The following is a 25837-nucleotide window of genomic DNA, read 5'->3' on the forward strand; positions in this document are numbered from 1 at the left end:
AATCTGAATTTGCATAATAGATTTGATGTTTGATTTATTGTGGACATTCTTGATACACTCTTGCCTACTCCTTCGTAAAACTTGAACAGACAAAAGTGAGTGAAATTGTTGACATAATGTAGCCACTCTTGGCATGATGAGGTAATGTGTGCCCTTTCGTAATATCAGTAATTGTTGGCATTTGTATAACATTATTGTTACTTCTGTCTGAGGCTTCTGCTATCTGCATCAGCCAATGTTTCTCAATCATCCATGTACTCATTCACTTAGTCATTATTGCATCCATGCATTCTCCCATCCATCTAACAACTGTCTCTTTTCCACAAACGTCCACTCTGCCAGCTATACAACCATACATAGAAACACACCAGTTAACAAAGATGAACTTTTATTTACAAAACAATGCATTGCAATTTGAAAGTCGGAGTGCAGTTTACAAGCGACCATTAATGGGTATGAGTTTAGGTATGGTAGTACGTAACCGCAGTAATGTTTATTCAGTATTTATTCATTAAAAGGACAACTAATTACTGGTAGAAGTACACTTTAAGAGTTTCCTTTTCACTTTTCATCATCTGTATGTCATTTCTCCATTTGTAACTCTCTTTTGTCCTGAACTTCTTCCACCTCTATAAAAATGCCTTGAAACAGGCCCACTTCCTTATGTCTCTGCTTCGCTTTTCTTTTTAACATTAATCCCTGCGAACACTTTACAATTTATTTTAAAGAAAAACAAAATTATGGTTTGATTTGTCTTACTTCCATAGAGGCTTGGTTTTCCAAGGAAAAGTTAATGACTGGCTGAACTACCCCTAACATAGCATGACTTACTTTGCCACTCAAACAATGCAGGTAATTAATAACACAAAACCTAGAATTATCTGCTGTATTCATGCAATTTCAGTTACAATGCTATAGAAAGAAGGACTTCCCAAAGTGCCAATTAGGTCTGTAATTAGTGAAATATTTTAATAGTGTGTAAGATTTTTGACACAGTCCATGCTGTTGCAGCCGTTTTTTTTCTACATACACTGTTAATACAATAGTTGCACTATATTTTCTAATACAATTAGAGATGTTGAACATTTTGCTTATAGGAACCGCCTTGAGGGTGCTGAATGAAAGGCTTGTTGATTTCCTGTGTCCACCTGAAGAATTCCCATAAAATCAGAGAACAAGCGGGATGATAACTCGTAATAGGTAACTCTGCAAGGAAGTGGCAGCATCAGGCTGCACTTGATGAATTATTAGATAAACCAATTACAACACAAGCAAATACAAAATCATGTTTATAAGATAACACAGCATAGTGACTAGTCATAACAATTCCAGGTTTTGCATGCAATTTACAATACCATTGGTGGTATTTAATTGTTCTCATCACAAATCAGATATTTTTTCCAAAAACTTGAAAAAAATATATTACACTTTCCATTATATTTCAGATCAAATGATAGATACTATTTCCATACAAATATCAGTTATAAACAACTTTTAGCATATTGTAAACATTTGCAGCAAACAATCACAGTATTACCATCACAGCATTGTAGTTTATTTATCTGACAATCTTCAAGGAGGTATTCCTTGGGAACAATTAGAAACAATTGAAAATATACACTGGTTACATGTATTTAATCAGTAAAATCTTTAAAAACATAGTAAAATATATGACATGTTTGAATGCGGTTAACTGCAACTAACTGTCTAGTAACTTCCACAATAAAGGATCACATGCATAACATACCAGACTTTATAGCACATGCTATGTGGGTTTTTTCTGTGTGCAATAAGCGATTATACCAATTAAAAAGTAGAAATGGCAGATGGGTCATTCATTCATCAATCTTAGACCATTTGATTTCTAATGTGTTGACTAGTCCTGTCCCAAAAAGTGAAATATTGGATTCAAATGATTAGATAGAAACTTTAATCCTCACTTTGATTAGTATGTCTTCTACTATGGCACATGCAGCTACTCCGTAGAGAGTGATCATATTGACTTAAGCATGATAATCCCAGAATGTCAGTAGACCAACATGGCTAAATGGGAGTGGCGTGTCTTTAAGGTCTTCCTCTAGCAGGCTAGTCATTGATTCATGTAGACCTCTCTTAACAAAGTTTTCCACAAGAAAGGGTCTTAGATGAAGGAAGGAAGGAAATGAAGACAAATTATCTTTGTAAGACACAACAAAGAAAACACAGAAACTAAATAGAGATGGAGCATCACAATCTACCCAGAATACAACTCTTGCATCAGACTTGATGGACCAAAGAGGTCGCCAAGCCTATTCACCTCTGAATATACAGTCATGCACAGCCAGTTGAGGGTTGGCTGTGAACCATGGTATTCAGTTTGTGCATGGCCAATAAGGTCTGTTCTGGGGTGTTTCTAGGTAATATGCTGATATTCTGAGAAGGCCCATGATTAGGGCATTACAACTTATATCGGACAAGGTAAAAGCACACGTATGATGGCTTTGAGTTTTTAAATCAGGTGAAATAGTTGAGGTTGTTTGCTTATTTTTATCACAGTAGTTTCAATAAACAATGCTGTTTTCCAAGGACTTGGTGCCGAGATTTCTCGGTTTTGACATGGAAATCCAAAGCCCAGTAACTAAGGCTAGAAAATTGAAATGAAGAATGGGCTTAGAGAACTGATAATCAATAATTGCAGTTCTTGGTCGATCTACGGTTAACATGTCTCAAGTAAATTCTGTTTCTCAGGCTCTCAGATATTGAATATGGCTCAGTGTGCATTGGCAATTTACGCCTTAGTCTACCAAACAGCACATAGAGATGCGAGTCACCGCCACCGAATTCAAGGTAAAAAACTTGCATAGCTGATCCTAGCTGCCAGATGACCATGTCTGTTGAACACAATCAGGAGCATTTCTAAGCATTGCAGCAACCTGCAGATAATGACAAATACCATGGTAAGGAATTTTTACCGCTTAGGATGGTGAACCTGCAACCGCTAACTATGTTATGGTCTACAATGTCACATCCCACTGACTGATCTAACTATATGGAAACATTCAGCCACTACTGATCCATTACACTGATAACATGAAGTGAGGCTCTCTTTTTACTTCGGGAACAGAAACAAACTCACCAGGAATGCATTGCCTTAAAGTAATGAGTGTAATGTCTTAGTTACTAGACACTCCATGTTGGTTGGAAAAAAGTGTTTAATTTTCCTAAATCGAATGGTCCAGTTTAGAGTCCTTGTGCAACAGCATAACTAGCACATGATTCCATACCTATGGAATATCAGTGCAAAGAAGGTTTTACAAATATGCAACAGGTAAAGGTTGAAAACAACAAAAGATCACTAGAAAAGCTGAGCTGTCAAATTAGGAACATGCCGGAAATTTCTCTATCCCTTTACCAACATCGATCAGCATGGTAGAGGCAATACCAACAAACGGAACAAGCGAAAAAGCTGTTTATGACTCCTTGGTATGAAAAGCTCCTGCAGATGACCAGCACAGAACATAAACAACCCGAATTCCTAATGGGAGGTATGCTACTGCAAATGGAATAAGACCGAGAGCAACTGGTGTTCCGGCTGGCCGACGCACCAATGATCCAACAGTCAAAGTGCAGCAGCATGGTCCCACTCTGAAACAGATTATAGTGAGAGTGCACAGCCATATCCCCAGTGTAGGACTAAAAGCAAAGAAGGCACCTCCTTTAGGATGATACTCGATAATAGGTACAGAGGGCACCATCGCTGAAGATCAAATTTTTTGATGTCGGAATGACCGACATCAGACTTCTTGAATATGCATATTATAAATTAACATGGACATAAAACGTGCTTCTTGATTTTTAGATGACCCTCTACAGCAGAACAGATTGAATATCTTTTGAGAATACCAGTTTTCGAAATGATCTAGGTTAGTCTGGCACCTTGCACATAGTAAAATTTAACTATGTCTCAAGTGGAAGATCACCTTTATGACTCAAAAACCTCAAGTAGATGTTAGGAATACTATGAAGCGCTCTTTCTCCAGCATACTCTTACAATCAGGCCCTTACTGTCAACTGAGATACATCAGGACACCTCCCAACTATGAGCCCATAAAGTGTATAGAGGCTTGTGCCAGCCATAGTCTAGTATCAGGACATGGCTAGCATAAATGACCTCCACGTCCAAGTAGACTATTTCGTTTATTGTCCGTAGTATCAAGTTCTTTTGCACAATGTAACTCCTCACTGGATGGGCTTCCCATGCTTTCTCAAATTATGTACAATGCTCTGACATCCTAGCAAAGTTATAGTTAACTCTAAATAAAAAGGAAATAAATAAAATATTGAAATAAATAAAATAGTGATTAGTCCCATGAACTCACCCAGATCTTTATAAACAAATGCAATGTTAAAGCAAGGCACTGGCCTTACAAAAGTTTAATACTGTTCTGTATCTGACACATACTTTATCCTTATAAATATAACAATAATTTAATCAAGAGTCCTTCATAAATTGCCATACTCTGCTATGTTAGTGCAAGAAAGTAAATACAAAATAGGCCAAAGACGAACGCGCTGTTGCCCTTTAAAAACAACTTGGTGTGAAATAACGAGGCAGTCATAGCAGATGGTGCGCATTAGTAAGCATGACAGTTCTCCAAACTGTTAATAAATAATGCCATAGCAATTAAATACAAATTTAGCAGCATTAGATATGCCAAATACTAGTGCAAACCTTTGATACAGAGGCCATTGGCTAGAGAAATGTTTGTCACTAATAAATGTAAATTTGTCATAGCGGAATTTTACAGTAGCAAAAAAGTCCATTCGTAACCCTGCCTTAGTGCTGTGAAGAAAACTATGAAAGACATGTCAATATCAATAGGTATAGGCAAAAGGAGACAGTAATGAGGACCACTGGATTGGACTTTTTTGTTTTCCGGAAGAGGTATCTTAAAGTGACACATTTTGTGGAATTTTTTCAAACGATTGTCTGACTTCACCTCCTCCCCAGGTTAATTTTTCAAAACTTTGTTGTTCCTAGGGAGAGGGAAACTCACCCCAAAAATTGGTGGTGATCTGAACCGGATGATAGCCATGGATACGAATTAGGGAGAGAGAGGTTCAGTGATTGCGTGCAATGGGGTGCCGCTAGCCCTGCTCCTGGTCTCAGGGACGCAGCGGTCATGCTTGCTTTCTGTGGTGTTCACTCCTTGCCCTTCCTGTCACCTCTCATCAGCAATCAGGAAACTGGTGAGGGTCACGGCTGAGACAAGAGAGCACCAACCCTGTGATGTCATTGGGGTGAAAAGGGTGCAAGATATCACTTCCAGTGACCCTGGTATTTTGGAAATACGGCCTCTGCAGTCTCTTTTTTCATCCATCCAGAGCCTCTCCATGTAAATAGAGGCGGAGGCAGAGTGATAGGCTCCTCCCCCAATTCCCCACAAAGTGTGGGGTGTGGGCCGGTACCACAGCCGAACACTGCGGCCATCTTTGCAGAGTCCATAGACTTTAGTCTCTAGATCAGAATATCTCATAACAGAATTGCATTATCAAAGTATAATTATTTAGTCACATTTTTGTAGAAAAATATATTTACAGAATAATTGCTATCTACAGAAGCTTGCCCGGAGTGGGCATAATGTTATCTTTTGCTTTTCGTCTTGGCGCCAGCCCCTGTTTTTCTTGAAGTTGCTGAGGGATTAGGAGGTGCTTTCGTCTTCACTGCTGCAGGTTTCTTCTGTTTCTGCAAAGACTGCAGCCCCATCATTTCACAATATTTATTACAAAGGTGGAGAGCTTTGAATTGCTCGATGAAGGAAATGGAGCAGTTGCCTTTGAAACCTTTATACCTGAAAAAAAAAAGAAATAAGACAACCTTTAATTTGTATGGCTTCCGTTGTGTTTTTTAGGGAACAACAAAGTTTCACACATGTTCCAACTGGAATAATAAATGGTTACTAAGTAATAGGGATGTTACAGGCAAAACAGTAATTTTTTTTCATTGCACGATGTGTTTGAATATTAAGCGATACCAACATACAAATTTTTTTTATCAACTCTCTGGTGTGCGGAATACTTCTCAGGAGGCCCTGACAAATCGATCCTGCAGTTCTTCCAACTACACAATTTTTAGTGAAATTCTGACTTGAAGAGGTTAATTGTTTTACATGAGGACATTTGGAAAAAACGTTGTATGGTTGTACTGCAGCTGTGATTGCACAAATATAGAATCGAGGGCTTGATGTACGAAGCATTTTTGCATTCGCAAAACGGCCCAATTTGTAGAATTAGGCTGTTTACGACCACAAATACTGTTTTTTCTGATGTACAATGTTCAAATTGTGATTTAGTAACTTTGTATCAAATCGCTATCTGGGTTTTGTGATTTGGTATTTGGAAGGGATGTGTTGAGGACGTTCCTTTCTGATACTTAATCACTGTGTTATAGTTATGTGCGAATGTTTTGCAATCAAAATGCGCTCGCAAAACATTTGCAATTTATCGTCAACTCAAAGTTGGTGGTAACCCATTCTTAAATAGGAATTTGGGACCCCCTTCCCTTTTGAGAATCGTTGGAAAAATATTTTTTAGGAGCAACCAGTGGTCCGTGGGACTTCTAACTACTTTCAGAACATGAAACTTCAAAGTTTCATTTTTTTCTTTTTAAATGCATCTAATTTTTTTAAGAAAAGCAACTGCATGGTGGTCTGTCGACCCCAGCAGGCCACCATCCGTGTGATGGCAGCGGATCACAGTGGGTCACAAAAAGCAACCTACCGCATTAATGTTCATGAGGTAAGTCTATTTGAGACCCACTAAGAATCACAAAAAGTTTAATTCATTAGGAATAGTGATTTTCTAATTGCGATTTGCAAAAAAATAAGAAATCGCAATAAGGTAATCGTCATTCCTATTTTTGTACATCTAGGGCCAGATGTAGGTAAGTAACATTTACCGAATCTTAATTACCGAAAATTACCGAATTTTACCGATTCGGTAATTAAGATTCGGTAAATGTGAGGGGTTGGTATGTAGGGAATCCAGATGTTCCCTTTTACCGAATCGGTAAAATTCGGTATTTACCGATTCGGTAAATACCGACCGGTAATGCTCGATTCATTCCTATGGGCTTTGAAGCCCATAGGAATGAATGGGGCATTACCGGTCGGTATTTACCGAATCGGTAAATACCGATTTTGACAAGGGTGCAGGGGGTGTCACTTTGACACCCTCTAGCACCCCCAAAAAAGGTTCGGGTGCCATGTGGCAGGCATACCTGCCCTAAGGGCAGGTCTGCCTGTCATATGGCACAGGTGTGCATGCACACATGTGCATGCACACCGGAATCGGTATTTTACCATCAAATAGAATTTGATGGTAAAATACCGATTCTGTAATGCTTGTGGGACTCAGAAGAGTCCCACCTACATATCAATTTTACCGAATCTGATAAAATACCGATTCTGTATTTTACAGAATCGGTAAATTTACCGATCGGTAAATTTACCGATTCTGTAAAATACAGGGCCCTACATCTCAATTTGCATTTACCGGTCGGTAACGGCCGAAATCGGCCGTTACCGGCCGGTAAATGGCCACCTACATCTGGCCCCTGGCCCCAAATGTTCCTAGCTGTGGGATCGGCAGGGGACACAGGAAACAAATATGTCATTTGTAGTCACCTGTAAAAAAAACAGAGTTTATATTACAGATAACTAGGTTGCACTGTTGCCACTCCGAGGGGTGTGGCTAGCAATATTCCCAGGAGCAGTTTTAGACTCCCCTGTCTGTAAGGTTTCTAGGTGATGGCTTTGACCTGAGAGAGAGAGAGGGAGAGAGAGGCGCTTATGTTTGCAGAGAGACGTCGATCACTTGAGTTATGTCTTTAGAACTTTGGCAGATGTTTTTATTTACATTTTACAGGCTGTAAAATCCCAGCTTGAAACAACTTATTCTATCAAGATTGCCATAGTCTTTATCAATCAACACCTTTCTGATCCCCAAATGCCTGAAGCTGCACACTTTTTCCAGTTAAGGGAATCAAACTACCCAGAAAGGAACAATTTAGATACAAATATACCACAAATCGTCTGTGTGTATTTGTGCATGCCAGTGTTGATACTTAAATTGATACTTGTACTTGTATAGCGCCCTACTCACCCGCAAGGGTCTCAAGGCGCATCCGCTGTGGAACCCATCCTGGCTTTCCCTGTGAGGCGTCCACTCCTGGGCACCCCCAAGGTGGAGGCCAGGCACCCTTAGCGTTGTGGGGACCGTTGTGGAGATTAGTGACTTAGCACATTAAAGCTAGATCTGTTGGTCTTGCCAATACTTGTTATAATCGGTTCCCATACTGTTGTATAGCATTTTAGGACCCTAGTATAATTTTTCTGATTCATGCCCTTATGTAGGTATAGAGAACCTTGTCCTTATATAGGCATAGAAATCATAACCATATTTAGACATAGCTCATGCAGTCCAAATACGGCATGGCTACTTCCACTAGTTCCGAAAATCCACAACGATTTCTTGGAAAACTCAGCTTCAGCAGTTAGGGATTTCCCCTTGCTTGAATATTGATTTGTCCAAGAACTCATGGAGTTTTCAAAGAACTGAGACTCTTTGATGACGTTATTATGTCCACCTTTACGTCAAACTCGGCACCTTCAAGGTATAAATATGCCCACACTTGCCCACGCATACACACGGTGGTTTGGAGCAGTCCGATTATCTACTTGCCCGACGCAGCAAGTGCCGAAGGAAGCCGACCCTCCAGCAGGCGCACTGAGAGAGACGCTGTCTTTTCTCTTGCCGAGAAATCCAGCTTCAGTGTTTCCAAGCTTCCCTTGCGGGGTGTTGGGAAATCGAGTCCTGAGACAAGAGAGATACCAGACCTCCTTCATTCTAAACCAAGGTACGGAGCTGATTAGAACTTAAGAGAAATATTGGATAGATTCTTGGCAAAAGAATACTAAACTTATGCTACACCACACTTACTTCTTCCCTCGTACTAGACTTAGATTAGGTACATCGGGGTAGGCGTATTTTAGAAGCACCAGTCGAGTACTTTTAGTCTTTATTTATTTATGTATGTATTTTATGGCTTAGAAACCATACCATGCTTTTACAGTATTATTTTTTAATACTATTCTTGCTCTACGCATTATACTTTACAGCCAGCCTTACGATTGAAGCAATTAATTTCTTCTGCTTGAGAAAGAAGACTGTTCAATAAATACTTTTTATTGAAAACGCCTGTCTCTCTATTTATCTGCACCTCTGGTGAAACGAAGCATGCACGAATGACTGAATAAAATATCTATCTATTGTTTCCATGACTCTGAAGATCAGTTTTATCTTGGGGAAACAAAGTTGTCATGTTTATGAGGTTGTGAGAAACGAATCCCTTCTTGTGAATTCGAGAAAGTTCATAGTGACCTCTGAGCTAGCTGGCACTCACAATTAAGTGTAATATATTCGATAGAGACCTAGTAGACATAAGTCCTAATTCACATCTATAGGATACTCCAATGCGCAGAGCCTATTGGGAATATTGGAACTATACTACAATACCTTTAATAATAAAGGTACATTGTTTAATTATGAAAGACCTAGTCATCTTTAAGATCATGAGGTGCTGTAAATTCTGCACAGGTGGCAGACTGATTGTGGCATTCCCTCCAGTCCAACTGTCATTTAGGTCCTCATTGCAAGTGGCCCCATAGGGAACATGATAAATATAGCACCTGTTAAAAAGTTAATCACCTGGAGATCAAAATTTAACAAGTGTGACAGGTATTGCTTATTCCAGGGTTAGCCCTGCAATATGGAGCAAAACGGATATGTTGGTGCTCACTGTATGTTCCAGACCTTTTAGGTCCTTTTTCACACAATAAATTTCAGCATGCTTGACCTGCCAAAATGTTACTCCTGTTGTTGAACTTTATTGAACTCAGTGATTATAGGGTGTAGAATACTCCAACAGACTTATGACTGCACCACCAGCACTAACAAGTGGCTGCACAGGAACTGAGTCTTAGAAAACACCACAAGTCAGAGTAGTTTTCAGCCTATGCATATGCCTGGTTATGTTGAAAGTGTCGGAGGACTGGTTTATCCTGCATTAATGATCGCAGAGTGGCTTCCTCATGCAGGAGCCGCACTACCCTAGGTGCCGGATGTACCATTATCTAGTGCTCTTGCTGGTAAGAGTATCTAATAGTTGCATCGCCTACACAGCTATTTGATCCTTGTCATGCACAACCGGCTGTCATGGAAAGATACATCTGCTGCGATCCTTTTCTATCTCCCGGAGATGGCTCCCTTCAGCAATTTCTGGGGAGCAGGAGAAGTATGCAGAATTTGATACATGAGATCCAGTATATTTTCTCGATGCCATTCTCTTCACTCTACTATCTCTGTCTGTCCCTTCCTGCCTGGACCCTTTTTACTCCACAACTTGTTTAAACACCAGTCACTTGATTAGTGCTGTATTAAGAGCTAGAGCTGAATGAAGCATTAAACGTTATTTGCAATATCGGCATACATTTAATCAATTATTCATGACGCACACATCTATCTCTCAATGTCCTTGACTTGTTGATTTTTGCAACACTTGTACTATAGCATAGGCAGTATTTGTACAGTTAATGACCACATTTTCCACATAATCCATCATCTGTTACATAATCTGCAGATTTTTACCAAAAAATGCGTTTCTAGCTCAAATTGATCAAAAGTTATTAAAAATCAGGCAACAAATGTTACTGCGAGTTAAAGTTCCATCTCAAAGGTTGGCTTGTCACCTTTCTGTTGGTTACTGCTGTATTTGGGTGTCACACTGATTATAAGGAGGTGAGACCTTTCAATTCAAATACTTATTTTCATTAATTGATACGAATGTGAATCCCAACCCTCTTGTTTAGAAAGTTTGAATTAATTAAAACCTCATAGTACTCCTGATACTAACATTAACCATATAACTAATTACATCTTCTTTTTGGCCTTTACCAGAATAGGAGGATGATAATCAGACCCCAGATCCTATTCCCAGGGGAAACTTGATTCAGAGATCTGAACTTTCTACGGTTTTCAAGAACTTGGCAGATAATCTTCTGATTCCTGTGGAGGAAGAGCACTAGGTTCCAGCTGGGGCATGTTTTAACAGCTTCAATTTCATCCTCCTCCCAGTCTTCCTATCAACTAGGAGATCAGGGAACTTCTACAAAGGGAATGGAAGGATTCTTATATTCCTCATCTATATTCCGTGACAAAGAGTGAGTTAGAATAAACCTCAGGCCTGAAGCACAAACCAATGTTATCCAGTTTGACAGAACAGTCTTCTTCAGAAGAAGCTTCTACATCTGATGTGGTGGGTCGCAAAGTGGAACTGGAAGAAGAGTATTTATGGCTTAAATCGGATCAAAAGAGCTGTCTTTTATGCTATCTACGCATTACAATCTTTGGTTACACTTTTCAGTCAGTGGCTACAGCTATCCAGGTGGGCATTGACTGCTGACCTATTATGAGGCATGTGGATGCACGTTTTCATATGGTCTTATCTGTGACATGTTAAAGACTTTAATTTCTGCTGCTGTTTCAAATACCACTGCCCATCATCAGATCTATTTAAGATGCTAGAAAGTGGAGACAGCTCAAAATGCAGATCTGTTGCACATGCCTTTTTAATGAAAATCATCTATTTTGGAAATCAACTAGAAGTTTCATTATGTTTCTTCTAGAATTAAAAGCACATCCAGATGTTCAGGTCCCAGACCAAAGCTATAGATCCACCCCTCCATTCATCTTAGATGTGTTGCCGCAAGGAGTGCAAGCTGCTGCAGGACAAAGGAGATTTAATCCTTCTTCCTTTTGGGAAGAATCTATCACAGATATGTCAGCTTTAGAGGTGGTTCGCCAGGAATATTCCCCAAAATTCAAGTTGATCCAACCATATTAAAGCATGGTTCCCACATTTTGTCCCCGGAATCCTACAAAGCAGAAGACATTGATTCAGAGAATTGCTGTAAAGAAGGCAATTACTCTGGTCCCCTCCAAAAACAGGACATGGAATCTATTCCAAAGTGTTCCTTGTACAGAAAGCTTTAGGTGACATAAGACTCATCATAAATCTACAAATGTTGAACCTCTTACTTAAGAAGATGTATTTCAAGATGGAGGCACTAAAGCATATCATTCTTTTACTGTCTAGAGGAAACAGCATAAGATCTTTAGGATGCCTGGCTCCATATCCAAATGTTCCTTCCCACCATAGAAATCTCAGATTCTTTGTAGAAGGTCATCATTGGTAGTCAATCCCTACCAGGAGTATTGGTTGATACATGTCTCATCAATAATCAAGCTTCATGAGGATACATCCACTGCTTGTTCAATATTGATCAGACACAAGACTTGGAGTTCAATGGAATCTACATTCCCAAACATCTAGGTTATGGCTTTCTCCCTGCATTAAGAGTAATCATATTGCAACAAGTTTTGTTAAGCCCGTTCGACCTGGATTCAGCCCTGGCAAAGGGGTTGCTTCGGATCCAGGGACACATGGTGAGTCTTGTTCAGAAAGTAGAATATTTCTTCCAGAGACAATACAAATTACTTTTTATTTTGTGCTTTTTTTCTTGTTATTAGACATCATGTGCGTTCATGGTGCCACAGGCTTGCCTATATCTGGGAAAAACATAATCTCCTAATAAGGTCTGCACCTTCCTAGGACCTGGATTGTTGGGTGCCAATAACCAACAGTACTCAAGAGGACTTTTAATGGTGGTGTCTTGTTGCAAACCTCAAAGGGGGTATCCCTCCTCTAATTATTTTTACCACTGATGTAAACAATATGGGTTGGGGAGCCACTTTAGGTACCTATACAGTTCGGGAAAAGTGGCCTCCAGTGGTGAGATGTCATTCGTTAAATTGGAAGGAAATGATGGCAGTTTTCATGCCCTTTATTTTTGTACTTCTCTTTCAAAGGCTCCAGTTGTACTGATTATGTTAGACTACATGGCCACCAACTAATAATCACCATTTTGTATCTCAACAGGCAGGGACACTGTGTCATGGTCTGGCTGCCTTAACATAAAAAATAATGAATTGAACAGACAATCATCATGAAGCCCTCTCAGCCTCGCACATTCAAAGAATCGATAATGAGATAGAAGACCAAGATAGCAACGTCTTTTCTCCTTCCTTTGACTTTTGTTTAGCTCATCATATCGTAAACAAATAAGCCAAAGATTTAGGGAATACACCAGTTACTTTTAGAGCCATAGCATCTGTGCCGCACTTCGTTACCTCAGAGTTGTCAATAGGTCTGGTTACTGAGAGAAGGGGTTTAAAGAATATATGCCTTTTTGCTCCTCTTGCAGCTTCAGACCAGGAAACCCATTGTAGATTTAGCAGATGAAATTATCGCTGGTCATCAATTTTCTCTTGGTGACCTGATAGATCCTTGATTCCCTCAGTTTCTGATCCAAAGTGGTCATTTAAATTCTTACAGGCTTTGACTAGGGGTTAGTGTTATCCACAGTGTGTGTCCAATGGTCAGCAATCACATCCCCTTGGGGGGGCCTTGATAAAATAGAATCACACCGGTTAGTAGGCTTTTGAGAAGATTTTCTGTTAGCGAGCTCCACTCAAGTCATCTGATCCTTCTTGAGATTTCAATACCAATAAGAGAGAGTAAGGGAGATTTATGTGAGGTGGGAACTCCTGGTCCCCGGAACTAATTATGAAAAAACAAAAGAGGAGTAACCCCTCAGAGGCAGAGAAATGTTTCTCTGGATCTAAGCTTGTGTGCTCTAGTCAGCACAGTTTGCCCCAACCTGTTATCGGATAATGCATATCCTTATAGAAGACCCTCACTCACCAACCTGGTTGGTGACATGCTTCATCATCGGGGTCCCACCCCATAGGCCGAGTGCCTATAGGGTGTGCTGCGACACCTGACTACAGTGGAGCTGGTAAGTATTTTTCTTTTATGTGTGCATAACTATCAAGACATGTATTAAAAAAGGTTCAAAACTACTCACTCCAAGTGTTTATTCTTGAGTGCTTGAACCTTGTTAAAAAGATGTGGCACCTGTGCCTAGTTAGGAAGGCTTTGGTGTCATAAGAAGTGTTTTAAAAATAGCGAAGTGTGCTATGTGATAAGTGAAATATACAAAAACTAATGATTAAAAAGGTCTACCTGTTTCAACCATTATATACATTCAAAGGTTTTCGTCAGGACCATGAGATTCTGAACTGGGTGGTCCGCACACGCTAAGGCGCGTCCTGCCCTAGTCCAAATGAGAGACCGCAAATTGTGGTCTCGTGTAAAAGGGTGCGTTTTTCCTTAATCGGGAAAAAAACGCTTGGATGCGGCACTACCGCTTCATGGGCACCAGCGTTTCCAAGACGGCAAGGGTCCGTCTCTTGCAACTTCTGTTCATCAATCGGAAAACCTACTTGGTTTCTGCTGGAGGTGCCCCGAGGAATTTCCCTTTAGTCCAAAGGAGGCTACTGACCTTAATGATCTGACATAGAATGTGTTTTTCTAGTGCCTGTAATAACCTGAGCCCATAGACTGGATGGACTGGATGCTTTGTCAATTATACCTTCTTATTGGCAAACTATCTAGACAAACTAGTTTTGTATCTGGGTCTTGGCTTTCACCAAAAGGTGACTAACCTACCTTCCCTCATTTCTTCTGCTTTGCCTGAAGAGGAATAAAGCATTCTCATGCCCACACGTGGGAACAGGAAAATTTCAACCTGGAATATAACAATTAGGCATTTTCTGGAATTCTCCCTCCCGGTTCAGCCGAGCTTGAATAAACCGTTTACCTCCATCAGACTAGAGTCTTGGTCCATTTCAGTGGCAACAAGAATGGGACATTAGATAGAAGAAAGGGATATTACTCCCAAGATGAAAATGGTGTCGGTGATTGAGGAAGCTCCTTCTCCAAGTAGCAAAGATCAGCTTAGGTCTTTCTTAGGATTGGCCGAGTACTATTCTAAGTTCATTCATGTTTGCTGACAAGACCAGATGTATGAGGAAGCTCCTGTATTAACGCGTTGTATGGTGTGATGTGTATGCAAGAGAATTTGGGGTTGAAGAAAGATAGTGCGTCCGCACCTGCGTTAAAACCATTCGACACTAGAGATAAGATCATTCTCAAAACTGATGCTAGTAGTTTAGGGATAGGCGTAGTATTGTTACAAATTAGAAATGGAAAGGATGTTACCTCAGCGTACGCATCAAGGCCCCTGAAAGATGCATATAAGAACTACTCCACTATTGAGAGGGAAGTTCTAGCGTGTTGGTGGGGTGTTAGTTATTTCAATCAATCAATCAATATATTTGTAAAGCGCGCTAATCACCCGTGAGGGTCTCAAGGCGCTGAAGGGAGGGGGGGGGGTGCCTACTATTGCTCGAATAACCAGGTCTTGAGGTGTTTCCTGAAGGTGAGATGGTCTTGGGTCAGCCATAGGTGTGCGAGGAGGGAGTTCCATGTCTTAGCTGCTAGGTAGGAGAACGATCTTCCTCCGGTGGTGGTTCTGCGAATCCGTGGGACACTGGCGAGGGCGAGGCCGGTTTCAGAAGGTATGTGTGGGTAACAGAGTTTGGTGGTGGTTTTTTCTACTAAGGGTTCAGGAAAGGCTACCTCCCGCACAGCACATTGGGTAATGAGAATGCTAGAATACAACTACAGCATTGAGTATGTGCCTGGAAAGAAGAACATATTGGATAATTGCTCGTCAAGGTTGCCTGTGGAGGAGGTTGTAGAAGAGGACGACGATCACAAAGAGTGAGTGGTGGTAGTGGTAAACATGATTGCTGAGGGAAGGATTTCTCCTCAAGAATGGGCAGAGGCAGTCCGGAATGATAAGATTTCACAAGCACTTGAGAAATATTTTCGAAATGGTTGGCTGTCGAGAGGTGGCACTTCAGCTGATGCTGAATGTTTTTGTGAAGTGAATGTGGAATTGTTACTATAAGATGTTACTATAAGATGTGATTATGAAAGGTCAATTGTTCGTGGTTCCTAGTGAGATGCAGGAGCATGTGGTGAAGCTGGCCCATGAAGGCCACTTAGGAATTAGTGCCACTAAAAGAAGCATCCGGGCCGAGTACTGGTGACCAGGTGTAGATTGTGAAGTAGAGCTTCATGTGAGCGAATGTGTGGCATGTGCATGGAGTGATAAGTCTCAGAAGACTGTGAAGTACCCCTCAGTAGAGTCAGACAAATCTGATGGTCCATGGAAGAAAACAACTATTGATATCACAGAACCATTATATTCTTTGAGTAAGTATCCCAAGTATGCTCTTGTGGTAGTGGATTATTACTCATATTGGACAGTGGTGAAGTTTACTGAGCATGTTACCAAGCAAGTAGTGATGGACTTTCGGGATTAACTTTTTGAGAATGAAGGTGTCATATAGGTCATTGCCTGTGATAATGGTGTAAAAATTGAGGAAATATGGCATTAAACATATCCAGGCATCTGTTTATTACAACAGCTTAGTGGAAAGGCGTAATAGAACACTTAATGATGGATTGCAGTTGGCCCTAGGCAGTGGGGTGGGATATCAGAAAGCAGTTAGAGACTTAATTTGATCATATTGCACCACTCCACATGGATTTATGGCAAAGACACTTTTAAAGGTGTTAAGGGGTCGTAAGTCTAGAGCATTGTTGTCAAAAGGTGTTCAGAAGAGGAGTAGGGTTTTAGAAGGTGTGAATGTGGATGCGAATTATGAGATTGGTGATTGGGTGAGAGTTTTGCAAGGAGGTAAAGTCGGCAAGTGTGAATTACATTTTTCAGGACCTCTACAAGTTAGGAAAGTTCACAAGTACTCTGTGTTACTCAGTGATGGGAATGTTTGGAATCAGACGAACATAGTTAAAGATCCATCCTGAATTGTTTAGGGAAGTTCTGATTCTGGTGGGAATATGTCCCTCCTGGTGGTGATAGTCAAGCTCCAGGAGGCTGAAAGTTTGACAACTGTGCTAATGTTCTTGCTCTTACATAAAAACATTTATTGTTTATTCTGTTTGACTTATTAATGTAGAACAAGTATTTTTTCCTTGCCATTTAATTGTTTATCTACTCTGTTGTAATATGTTCTCTATTTATGTTTTGAACTCAACAAAGGTTATAGTTGTAAAATTGTTTTAGGAAGGGAGATGTGTAGTATTTTCGTACCTAGAACGTGGAGACAGAAAGACTCCACTCTGTAATGCAACTATGAGGCAGTTGTAGGTAGTCTCCCTCCCTGTTGAGCTGAATTTGAATAAACCACTTACCTTCATCAGACTTGAGTCGTGGTTGATTTCAAGGAGTCCTGGCATAAGCTGGATGAAGGCTGAGATAACAAGAATTACATCACTAGGTCTCAAGACTACAGACAATGTTAGGAACTTTATTTATGTTTTGGTACTTTTAGGGAGGGGCTTAAGAAGTCTTGCTCTACCTTAAGCTGATGGAATAGGACTGTTACTTATATGGCATATGTACATCAAGGACCTACTCTTCCAGGTTCAGTCCAGTGCAGGCCAACTCAAGGCTGCAACCAATCAGACTGCATCCTGGGCTGAAGCCTGTGGTGCCTCTATCCTAGACATCTGTAGGGCGGTCACCTCGGTCATTCCTTCTATGTTTGCCTCTCACTATAAAATGGATGTTGGGAGTCAACAACCTATAGAATTTGGATCTAGAGTACTATTAACAGTCATTCCTAGATAAAGATATTTTTTTCTCCAGAGTACTTTGCAAACTTTTTTTTACAAATACTAAACATATTTTAGCAAAGAGTCGTTTTATTAGTTTTTTCTAGGAATCGATTATCATATCTATTTTGGTAAATCCACATGTGATGTGTTACAAGCTGAGGATATAATGACCCTTTTCTCATACCAGAACTAACAACCCTTAATCCTCTCCCGAACTATACCTCGATTACACCAGGCTGTTGAATGACAGGAAGTGTTTCGAGCTTTCCTTGAATTTATTCCCCATGTAAGGCTTGGACTCAAGGAGGGGGAGGCTAAGAAAGGAGAGGGGTGAAATTGTGTCTGATTTTTGCTCACACATGTGAGGAGGTGGCACCTCATACAGGGGCCTGATGTAGGAAGGCAAATACCGGTCGGTAATGGCCGATTTCGGCCGTTACCGACCGGTGTTTGGGATGTAGGGGCATGTCAAGATACAGATTCAGTAATTTTACCAAATCGGTAATTTTACCGATTAGGTAAAATACCGATTCTGTAAAATTACCGAATCTGTATCTTGACATGTAGGTAGCACTGTAATCAGTGCTACCGGGGTTTAAGAATTCGTTATTTACCACCAACTAGAAGTTGGTGGTAAATAATGAAAACCCTTTAAAAAGCATTTTTTTGCTTTTAAAACAGTGCCATGTTGCAGACATACATGCCCTAGGGGCATGTATGTCTGCAGCATGTGTACCCATGCACAACTGAGGGGTGCAACAGGGTGTCAAAGTGACACCCTGCCACCCTTCTATGTTTCCCCCAATTAACGAATCGGTATTTACCGATCCGAATCGGTAAATATCGATTCGGTAATTACCGAATCATACCAATTCGGTAATTAAATCGGTAAAATTACCTACATCCTGATTGCCAGTTCTTAAATACCGAATCGGTATGATTCGGTACTTAAGAATCAGTAATCTGGGATAACCTACATCGGACCCATAGTAAGAACTGGTAAAGAAAAGAGTGACTGGAGGACTGAAGATTACTGGAAAGTAATCAGGAAACGTCTGCAGATCAGAATCCCAGGAAAAGATGCTCATGTATGAGCAATATATGGACTATGTAAGGTTCGTTTGACTTATTCATTCTGCTTCTGTCCTGTTCTTGGAGCACAAGGTCTACGGTTTATTGCACAGACTACAATTGCTGTGATTTGCTGCAAACAGCACCAAACACATTGGTCCATTATTTTGTGTAGAACTAAGATACTGCATGTCAGGATTAGGCATTCGCTTTAGTGGTTTATTTACTCTGCACTAGTTTCTCATCACATTTACAGTGTTAACATTTCTTCTGACTGTCATATATCTGGGAGTAGGACCATAATATACAATTCTCAGGGGGGACCATGTGTCACAGCACATTAATTGCCATACCTCCAAGTGTTTGGTCTGTGGCATTGTTTTACGAATACACTCATGAGGAAGGGTTAATACTACACTTTACATTTCGTAAAGAGTCAAGGATCTACATCACACATAAAGTTAAAAATATCATACGTAAATGTCCTTTTGATCCCACTGGGACGGTTTAGCCCCACCAGTACCCGGCACGACTCACATCACTTGATGGTATAACAGAAAAAGACAGAGAGGGAATCTCTTTCCAAATCTTTCTCTTCCTGCCAACATGACCTAGATGCTGCAAGTATTTTCATTCCCAAAGCAAAATGACTAATTTTTATTTTAAAGCCCCCTTTTCCCTAAAAAAGATATTTTCTAGGTCATCTTCAGCAATCTGGCATCTTTGTGTGGCCATTTGTTATGGTACCATAAGGTAACTGCCTACAATTGTATTAGTGAAGTAGCATCTAAGTGAATCACACGGCCTATTCACAAACTGACCTTCACTATTTAGAAACCTAGATGTGGAGGACCCCTCTGCTATCGTTTCTATGGAGCGGTCTCTGACCTGGTTGAAGAAATCTTCATTCATCTATGTATGTTTTAGTAGTAAATGTGAGAGGAAGCGGGGGAGTGGCTGTAAAATGGGGACTACCTACCACTAAATGGGAGGGGATTTTGGAGGAGTAAGGAGGGACTTTCAAGGGGGTTAGTAAGGGTATATGCAAATACAAACACCCACCCCCTCAAAAAAGTGTAAGCCCATTGCTATTCACAACTTGCAGTTCCCAAGTTGCAACAGTTAAAAGGACTCAAAACAGTAGTAAATGTACTCCAGTAAATATTTGGATAAGTCTAGCAACACACATGGCCACTCACAGATACTGCAAAACCCTCCCATAGAAATTTGTGACAATAGAAATGGATATATATAGCAATAAACAGTGCAGTATTCAAAGTTTTCTTCAATGTATTTTATCATTAAATGATACATTATTGTTTTTTACCAAAACTTCTGTTAATTAAAATGAATTAAACAATAAGGGGCCCCTTATGATGTCAGGCGGAAAGCCATCCAACAGCTCGTCTGAAGCTTTGAGCCCAACATCATAGGTTTCCGTCCAACTGCCATATGACGATACAGGCTGTCGGAGGCAAACCCACAGGGGAATTCTGCTCTGCTTCCGATGGGCTCACTGAGCCCGTCAGCGCGGTGGGTGGAATAATAATTCCAAATTGACAGCGGACTAGCCTTGGCTCTGTCGTTTGGATTACAGTGTGGGTTTCCGCCTGCCCTTTCATGGTGGTCTGCCCGCCAAGAAAAGGCAGGCGGAAAGTGACTGTTGGGGTGCCTAACAGGGCACACTTCCCCTCTGGCCCTCCGACAAAGGGACAGGAGGGCACCTATTGTGCTCCCCAGACAGCCAACATCTTGTGGCAGGCACCACATGGTGGCAGCACAAAGCGCATGGATGTTTTGAAAGTGTATTTTTTCTATTGTGGCTTGTGCTGCAGCCCACAGCACAAGCCGCAAAAGAAAACATAAACTTTATGACTGCCGTGAAGGAGTAGAATCATAATGATGGCAGTGGGACCTCCAACTCCTTGTTGGGCAATCCCATTTTCAGTACGATGTCGGTCGGACGCTCGTCGGACGACATCATAATTAGGCCCTAAATTTTAAAAACATTTAATAAATATTTAAATAAAAAAATGACTAAAAGGTGTCGTTTTTAAATAGTATATTTTAAATAATAATATTTACACTTTAAAATTATATATTTTATTTAGTTATTTATTACATTTGATGAGTTAAGCTGGTGTTACTTTTTTAGTTGTAATATTTATTTAAAATTAATATTCATTCTCATGTTACATTCAAATATTTGTACTATTTTGTTATAATAATTATTAAATGTATTATTTTTCACTATATTTTTGCCATAGGTATAATGTTGTATGCAGTCTAGTAGTTGGGATGGGAGGAGTTTCGGGGTTGGGGGAAGAGGAGGGGCAGCAACAGGAAAGGGGCAGTTAGAGTAGGGACAGGGTCATGAGCAGAAGCAGAATAAAGCACTTCTAAATATCCATACATTTGTCAGTCGTTATTGCTGCCACGACATGACAACTGGTGACGAGGATGGGATGGAAAGATAATTATCCCAGAACCACAGAAGAAGCATCCTGTCCCTGGGCACCACGAAGAACAAGTCATCTGCAGGACACGTGTGCCTCGAAGAAGCCGCCGTCTACAGCCCTAAGCCAGCGGTAAATGAGCTGCTCCACGGTCAGGCGATCGTGTAGAGCCCCTGTAGAGCAGCGGGAGTGCAGCGCTGCCTCTCGGACACCCAACGCCATTTCCGCGCCAAAAGAAAGTCGCGAGTGCAGCCCGAAGATTGAGGTGACAGAGAAGGAACTGAGAGCCCACCTCAGTCCTCCTGAAGCGCCCTGAAGGAGTGGGGAGAGTCCGGGAAAGCAAGGGACCCCTGCGGAGGCGCCGGAAGAAAAGCGCCGATTTTGCCGACATCGGGTCTCACCCCCGATGCGTGAGAAACGACACGCGGCAGACGTAAGACACCGGAGCTCGCCCCTGGCCTACCTGGATGGTGAAAGTGGCCTAGAAGTGGGAGCTGAGCTGCTCAATTCCTGCTGCTGAGAGAAGAGACCGTCGGTGAGTGTCAAATGGGACTGATTGTGCTCAAGAATGAATGGAGCTTCAAGCCTCGTGTGTGACTGGTGGCGGCCATCTTAGAGTGAGGTGGTTGTAAAGGACACCCCTGTGAAGTACATGGGCGGCCATTTTGGAGTCAGGCATCCCCAGTGTAAGACAATGAAACAAGCATTGAAAATACAAAACAAGCATTGAAAATACAAAACAAGCATTGAAGAAGCAAAACAAGCATTGGTGAGTGCACAGAACAAAGCAATCTGTAGAAACAAGCCTTGGACAGTGCAAAGGCGTGCACTAGTTGAAGCATAAGCACGTTGGTGACGCATTTAACCAGCCATGTCGAATTCACCCAACCAAAATGGAGGTGGGGCAGCAGCGGCCGCGACTGCCCCGGTCACTTCCATAGTCTCCCATCTACGCCCCCCGGAACCATTGACTCTGGTGGCAGGCGGAAGCATGGGTCCTCGGTGGCAGGAGTGGCTGGAGGATTTTGAAGATTACCTAGAAGGGTCGAAAGTCACAGGAGACAGAGACAAACTAATTGCACTCTGCAATTTGGTTGGCAAAGAGATTGGGAAGGTCATCAAAGTACTACCGACGGATGACAAAGGGACTTATGATAAGGTGCGTGATGCATTCAATAGGAAGTTTGTGCACAAAAGAAATGTGGACTATGAGAGATACGTGTTTCATCAAGCACGTCAGGACAAAGATGAGATGATGAGCACTTTCATCGCACGTCTGCGCCGACTGTCGCAGTATTGCAACTTTGACTCCTTTTCAACAGAAGATGCCATCCGACTGAGAATCATTGAGGGTTGCCATTCAGAGACCCTTTGCAGGCGTTTGTTAAGAAAAAGTCATGATCTCGATGAGATTGAGGAGATGACAAGAGTATATGACCAGGCGGAAGAGCATGCAAAAAACATGGAGACAGGCCGAGGAGATAGGAAGGAACAGGCGTATTGGACACAAAGTTCCAACAGTCGGAGAAGATTGAGTGACCACCAGAGAAGGTCTCGTCCAGTGTCCCGACATGCTCACCAAACTCATCGACGTTACGAATCAAGAAGAAGAGAAAAGAAAGGGAATTACAACAAAAAGCCTGAACGTCCACGGAAATGCTATAGATGTGGGTATGACTTTCCACACACAGATTCCTGTCCCGCGATGGCCAACAGTGTCGAAAATGCGGGCGCATGAACCATTTCGAAGTAATGTGCGGAGCATTCAATAAGGAGAGAAGGAGTGAGACAACCAGATCTCGACCAGAAGGAAAGCGACACCATGTGAAAGTGGTGCAAGACTGAGCACTGTCGTCGTCTGGCTCATCACACTCCAGCATAGAATCGCACAGATCTCAATGGACCAGAAGGTCACTGTTGAGGGAGTCAAGGTCAAACTCAAGAGAGACGACATAGACGGATGAATACATATGTATGGTAGCTGACCCAGATCAATTAAAGAAGTATCCTCCGTTAGACATTGTAGTGGGGACGCATGCCACCAAATTTGTACTTGATAGTGGGGCATCATTAAACTATATGCCCGTGACTGAATACAAGAGGATGAGACCGCCGCCGACTTTGAGTCCCGCACATGTCAGGGTGTTCACCTGGATGGCGAGAAAACCACTTCCCTGTTTGGGCAAGTTTGCAACGACACTCAAACATGAGTCCACGGCAGTACAGGCATACATTTATGTCATTGAAGGACCAGAGGCTGATTGCCTCTTCAGTCTGCCCACGGCAGAGAGACTCAAACTGGTAGAGATACTATACCGAGTGCATGATAATCCAGACATTGTCCGGAAGTTCCCAAAGCTGTTCAGCGGACTCGGTAAGATGAACAAGTGTTTAATTCAATTGCACATAAATGATCAAGTGCGCCCCATTGCTCAACACCCAAGGCGAGTACCGTTCCACCTTCAGCAGGCGGTGGAAGATGAGATTCAGGAACTGCTTCAGGCAGACATCATCGAGAAGACGGATGGTCCCACACCATGGGTATCACCAGTTGTAATTGTTCGCAAGAAAGGTACCCCTGAGAAAGTAAGGCTATGTGTGGACATGAGGCTTCCCAACACAGTCACTGAACGAGAGAGACATCCAGGACCACACCTGAGTGACATGATAGCGGCATTAAATGGAGCCCGAGTATTCTCAAAGCTAGATCTCAACAAGGGATACCATCAGCTTGAGTTACACGAAAAATCAAGATACATTACAACATTTGCAACCCATCTGGGTTTATTTCGTTACAAAAGACTAAGTTTCGGAATTTCCCCAGCAGCCGAAATATTTCAAGAAGTGATACGCCAAACCATCCGGCACATCCCGAAATCACTAAATTACAGTGACGATATACTAGTCTATGGATCGAACACACAAGAACACGGCCAAGCCCTGGATCGAGTGTGCCATGCTCTCCTGGAAGCAAACCTAACGTTGAACAAAGACAAGTGTGAATTTCATCAGTCCACTCTCAAGTTTTTTGGTCATGTGTTTTCAGCGGCAGGAATGAAGCCCGACCCGAGAAAGTCACCGCCCTGAACACCACCAAAAGCCCTCAAGACGTCAGCGATGTTCGATCGTTCTTAGGAATGGCCAGCTACTGCTCCAGGTATATCAAGGACTACGCAACAATTAGTCATCCACTTCGTGCCCTCATGAAAAAAGGACAACCGTTCGTGTGGAGCCCTCAGTGTGAGAGAGCCTTCCAAGAAATCAAGCAATCAGTGGAATCAGCGGACAACTTGGCCTATTTCAACACCAAGCGAAAGACGGAAATAACAGTGGACGCCAGTCCTGTGGGTCTGGGTGCCATTTTGGCTCAATATGACAATGACACTGAGCAGCGCCATATTGTGGCCTATGCCAGCCGCAGCCTTTCTGACACCGAAAAGGCTTATTCTCAGCCCGAGAAAGAGAGCCTAGTGGTAGTGTGGGCCTGTGAACACTTCCATGTGTTTATCTTTGGTAAGCACTTCACCATGATCACCGATCATCAGGCCTTGGTCACCATTTTCGGCAATCCCAAAGCCAAGATGCCGCCCCGCATTGAAAGATGGGGTCTGAGATTGCAAGAATACACATTCACCATCATTCACAAACCCGGGAAGGGTGAGAATCCAGTGGACTACATGTCCAGACACCCGCAGGCATCTCATGAATCACACCCATCGATAGCTGAGGAATATATTCACTTTGTGGTAGATGTAGCCCGACCACCAGCAGTCCCAATAGATGCGATCAAAGACGCTACGGCGCAAGACAATATCCTGCAAAAGGAAATGCGCCGATTGCGCACACACCGTTGGAGACATGTGAGTGAGGATGAAACAAGTGATCCCTAAATATGCCAAGAAATGCAAGCCTTCAGACATGTCAGTGACGAGCTGTCAACCACCTCAGAGGGGCTCCTACTGAGGGACCATCGGATTGTAATCCCGAGGCTATTACGGCAAGGAGTAGTCAACCTCACGCATGAGGGTCATCATGGAGTACTTGCCACCAAGAGAGCTTTGAGGGAGAGAGAGTCTGGTTCCCGCAACTAGATCAAATGGTTGAACTCACCTTGAAAGACTGTCCCCAATGTCAACTGGTAAGATCCGGAGAACCTCCAGCTCCTCTTCAAATGACTCCATTGCCGGAAGGGGTATGGCAGGACCTGGCCATGGACTTCTATGGACCTCTCCAATCAGGCCGGTACGTGGTGGCCATCATGGACGAGTATTCAAGATTCCCAATAGCTCGGTTTGTGCCCTCCACCAATGCCTCCAGCACAATTGCCGTGTTGGACGAGGTGTTTGCTGCATGGGGTGTTCCCAAAGAACTCAAAACAGACAATGGTCCACCGTTCAACAGTCATGAATTCAATGCATTTGCAAAGCATCTAAACTTTCGACATCGAAAGGTTACGCCATTGTGGCCGCAAGCCAATGGCACCATTGAAAGGTTTATGGCCACCCTCAAGAAAACCTTCCAGCAGGCCACGTTAGAGAAAAAGGACTTGCAGACAGCTCTGAATGAAGTGCTAAGAGCATACAGGACCACTCCACATGCT

The 25837-nt window shown here is 42.0% G+C and overlaps 1 protein-coding gene across 1 annotated transcript in view; it reads right to left on the bottom strand.

The window, feature by feature from the left end:
- Positions 1-371: 371 nt before the first annotated feature.
- Positions 372-25837, bottom strand: part of ALPK2 (alpha kinase 2) — a 618993-nt gene continuing 593527 nt past the window's right edge. Inside the window, exon 14 of the mRNA XM_086960478.1 lies at positions 372-5831. Within this exon, the coding sequence (XP_086816604.1) occupies positions 5624-5831 (208 nt within the window). The 3' untranslated portion in view covers positions 372-5623. The remainder of the gene's footprint in view (positions 5832-25837) is intronic.

Source organism: Lissotriton vulgaris, chromosome 3_1 (genome assembly GCF_964263255.1).
Source record: "Lissotriton vulgaris chromosome 3_1, aLisVul1.2, whole genome shotgun sequence".
In the NCBI taxonomy this organism is placed as follows: Eukaryota; Metazoa; Chordata; class Amphibia; order Caudata; family Salamandridae; genus Lissotriton; species Lissotriton vulgaris.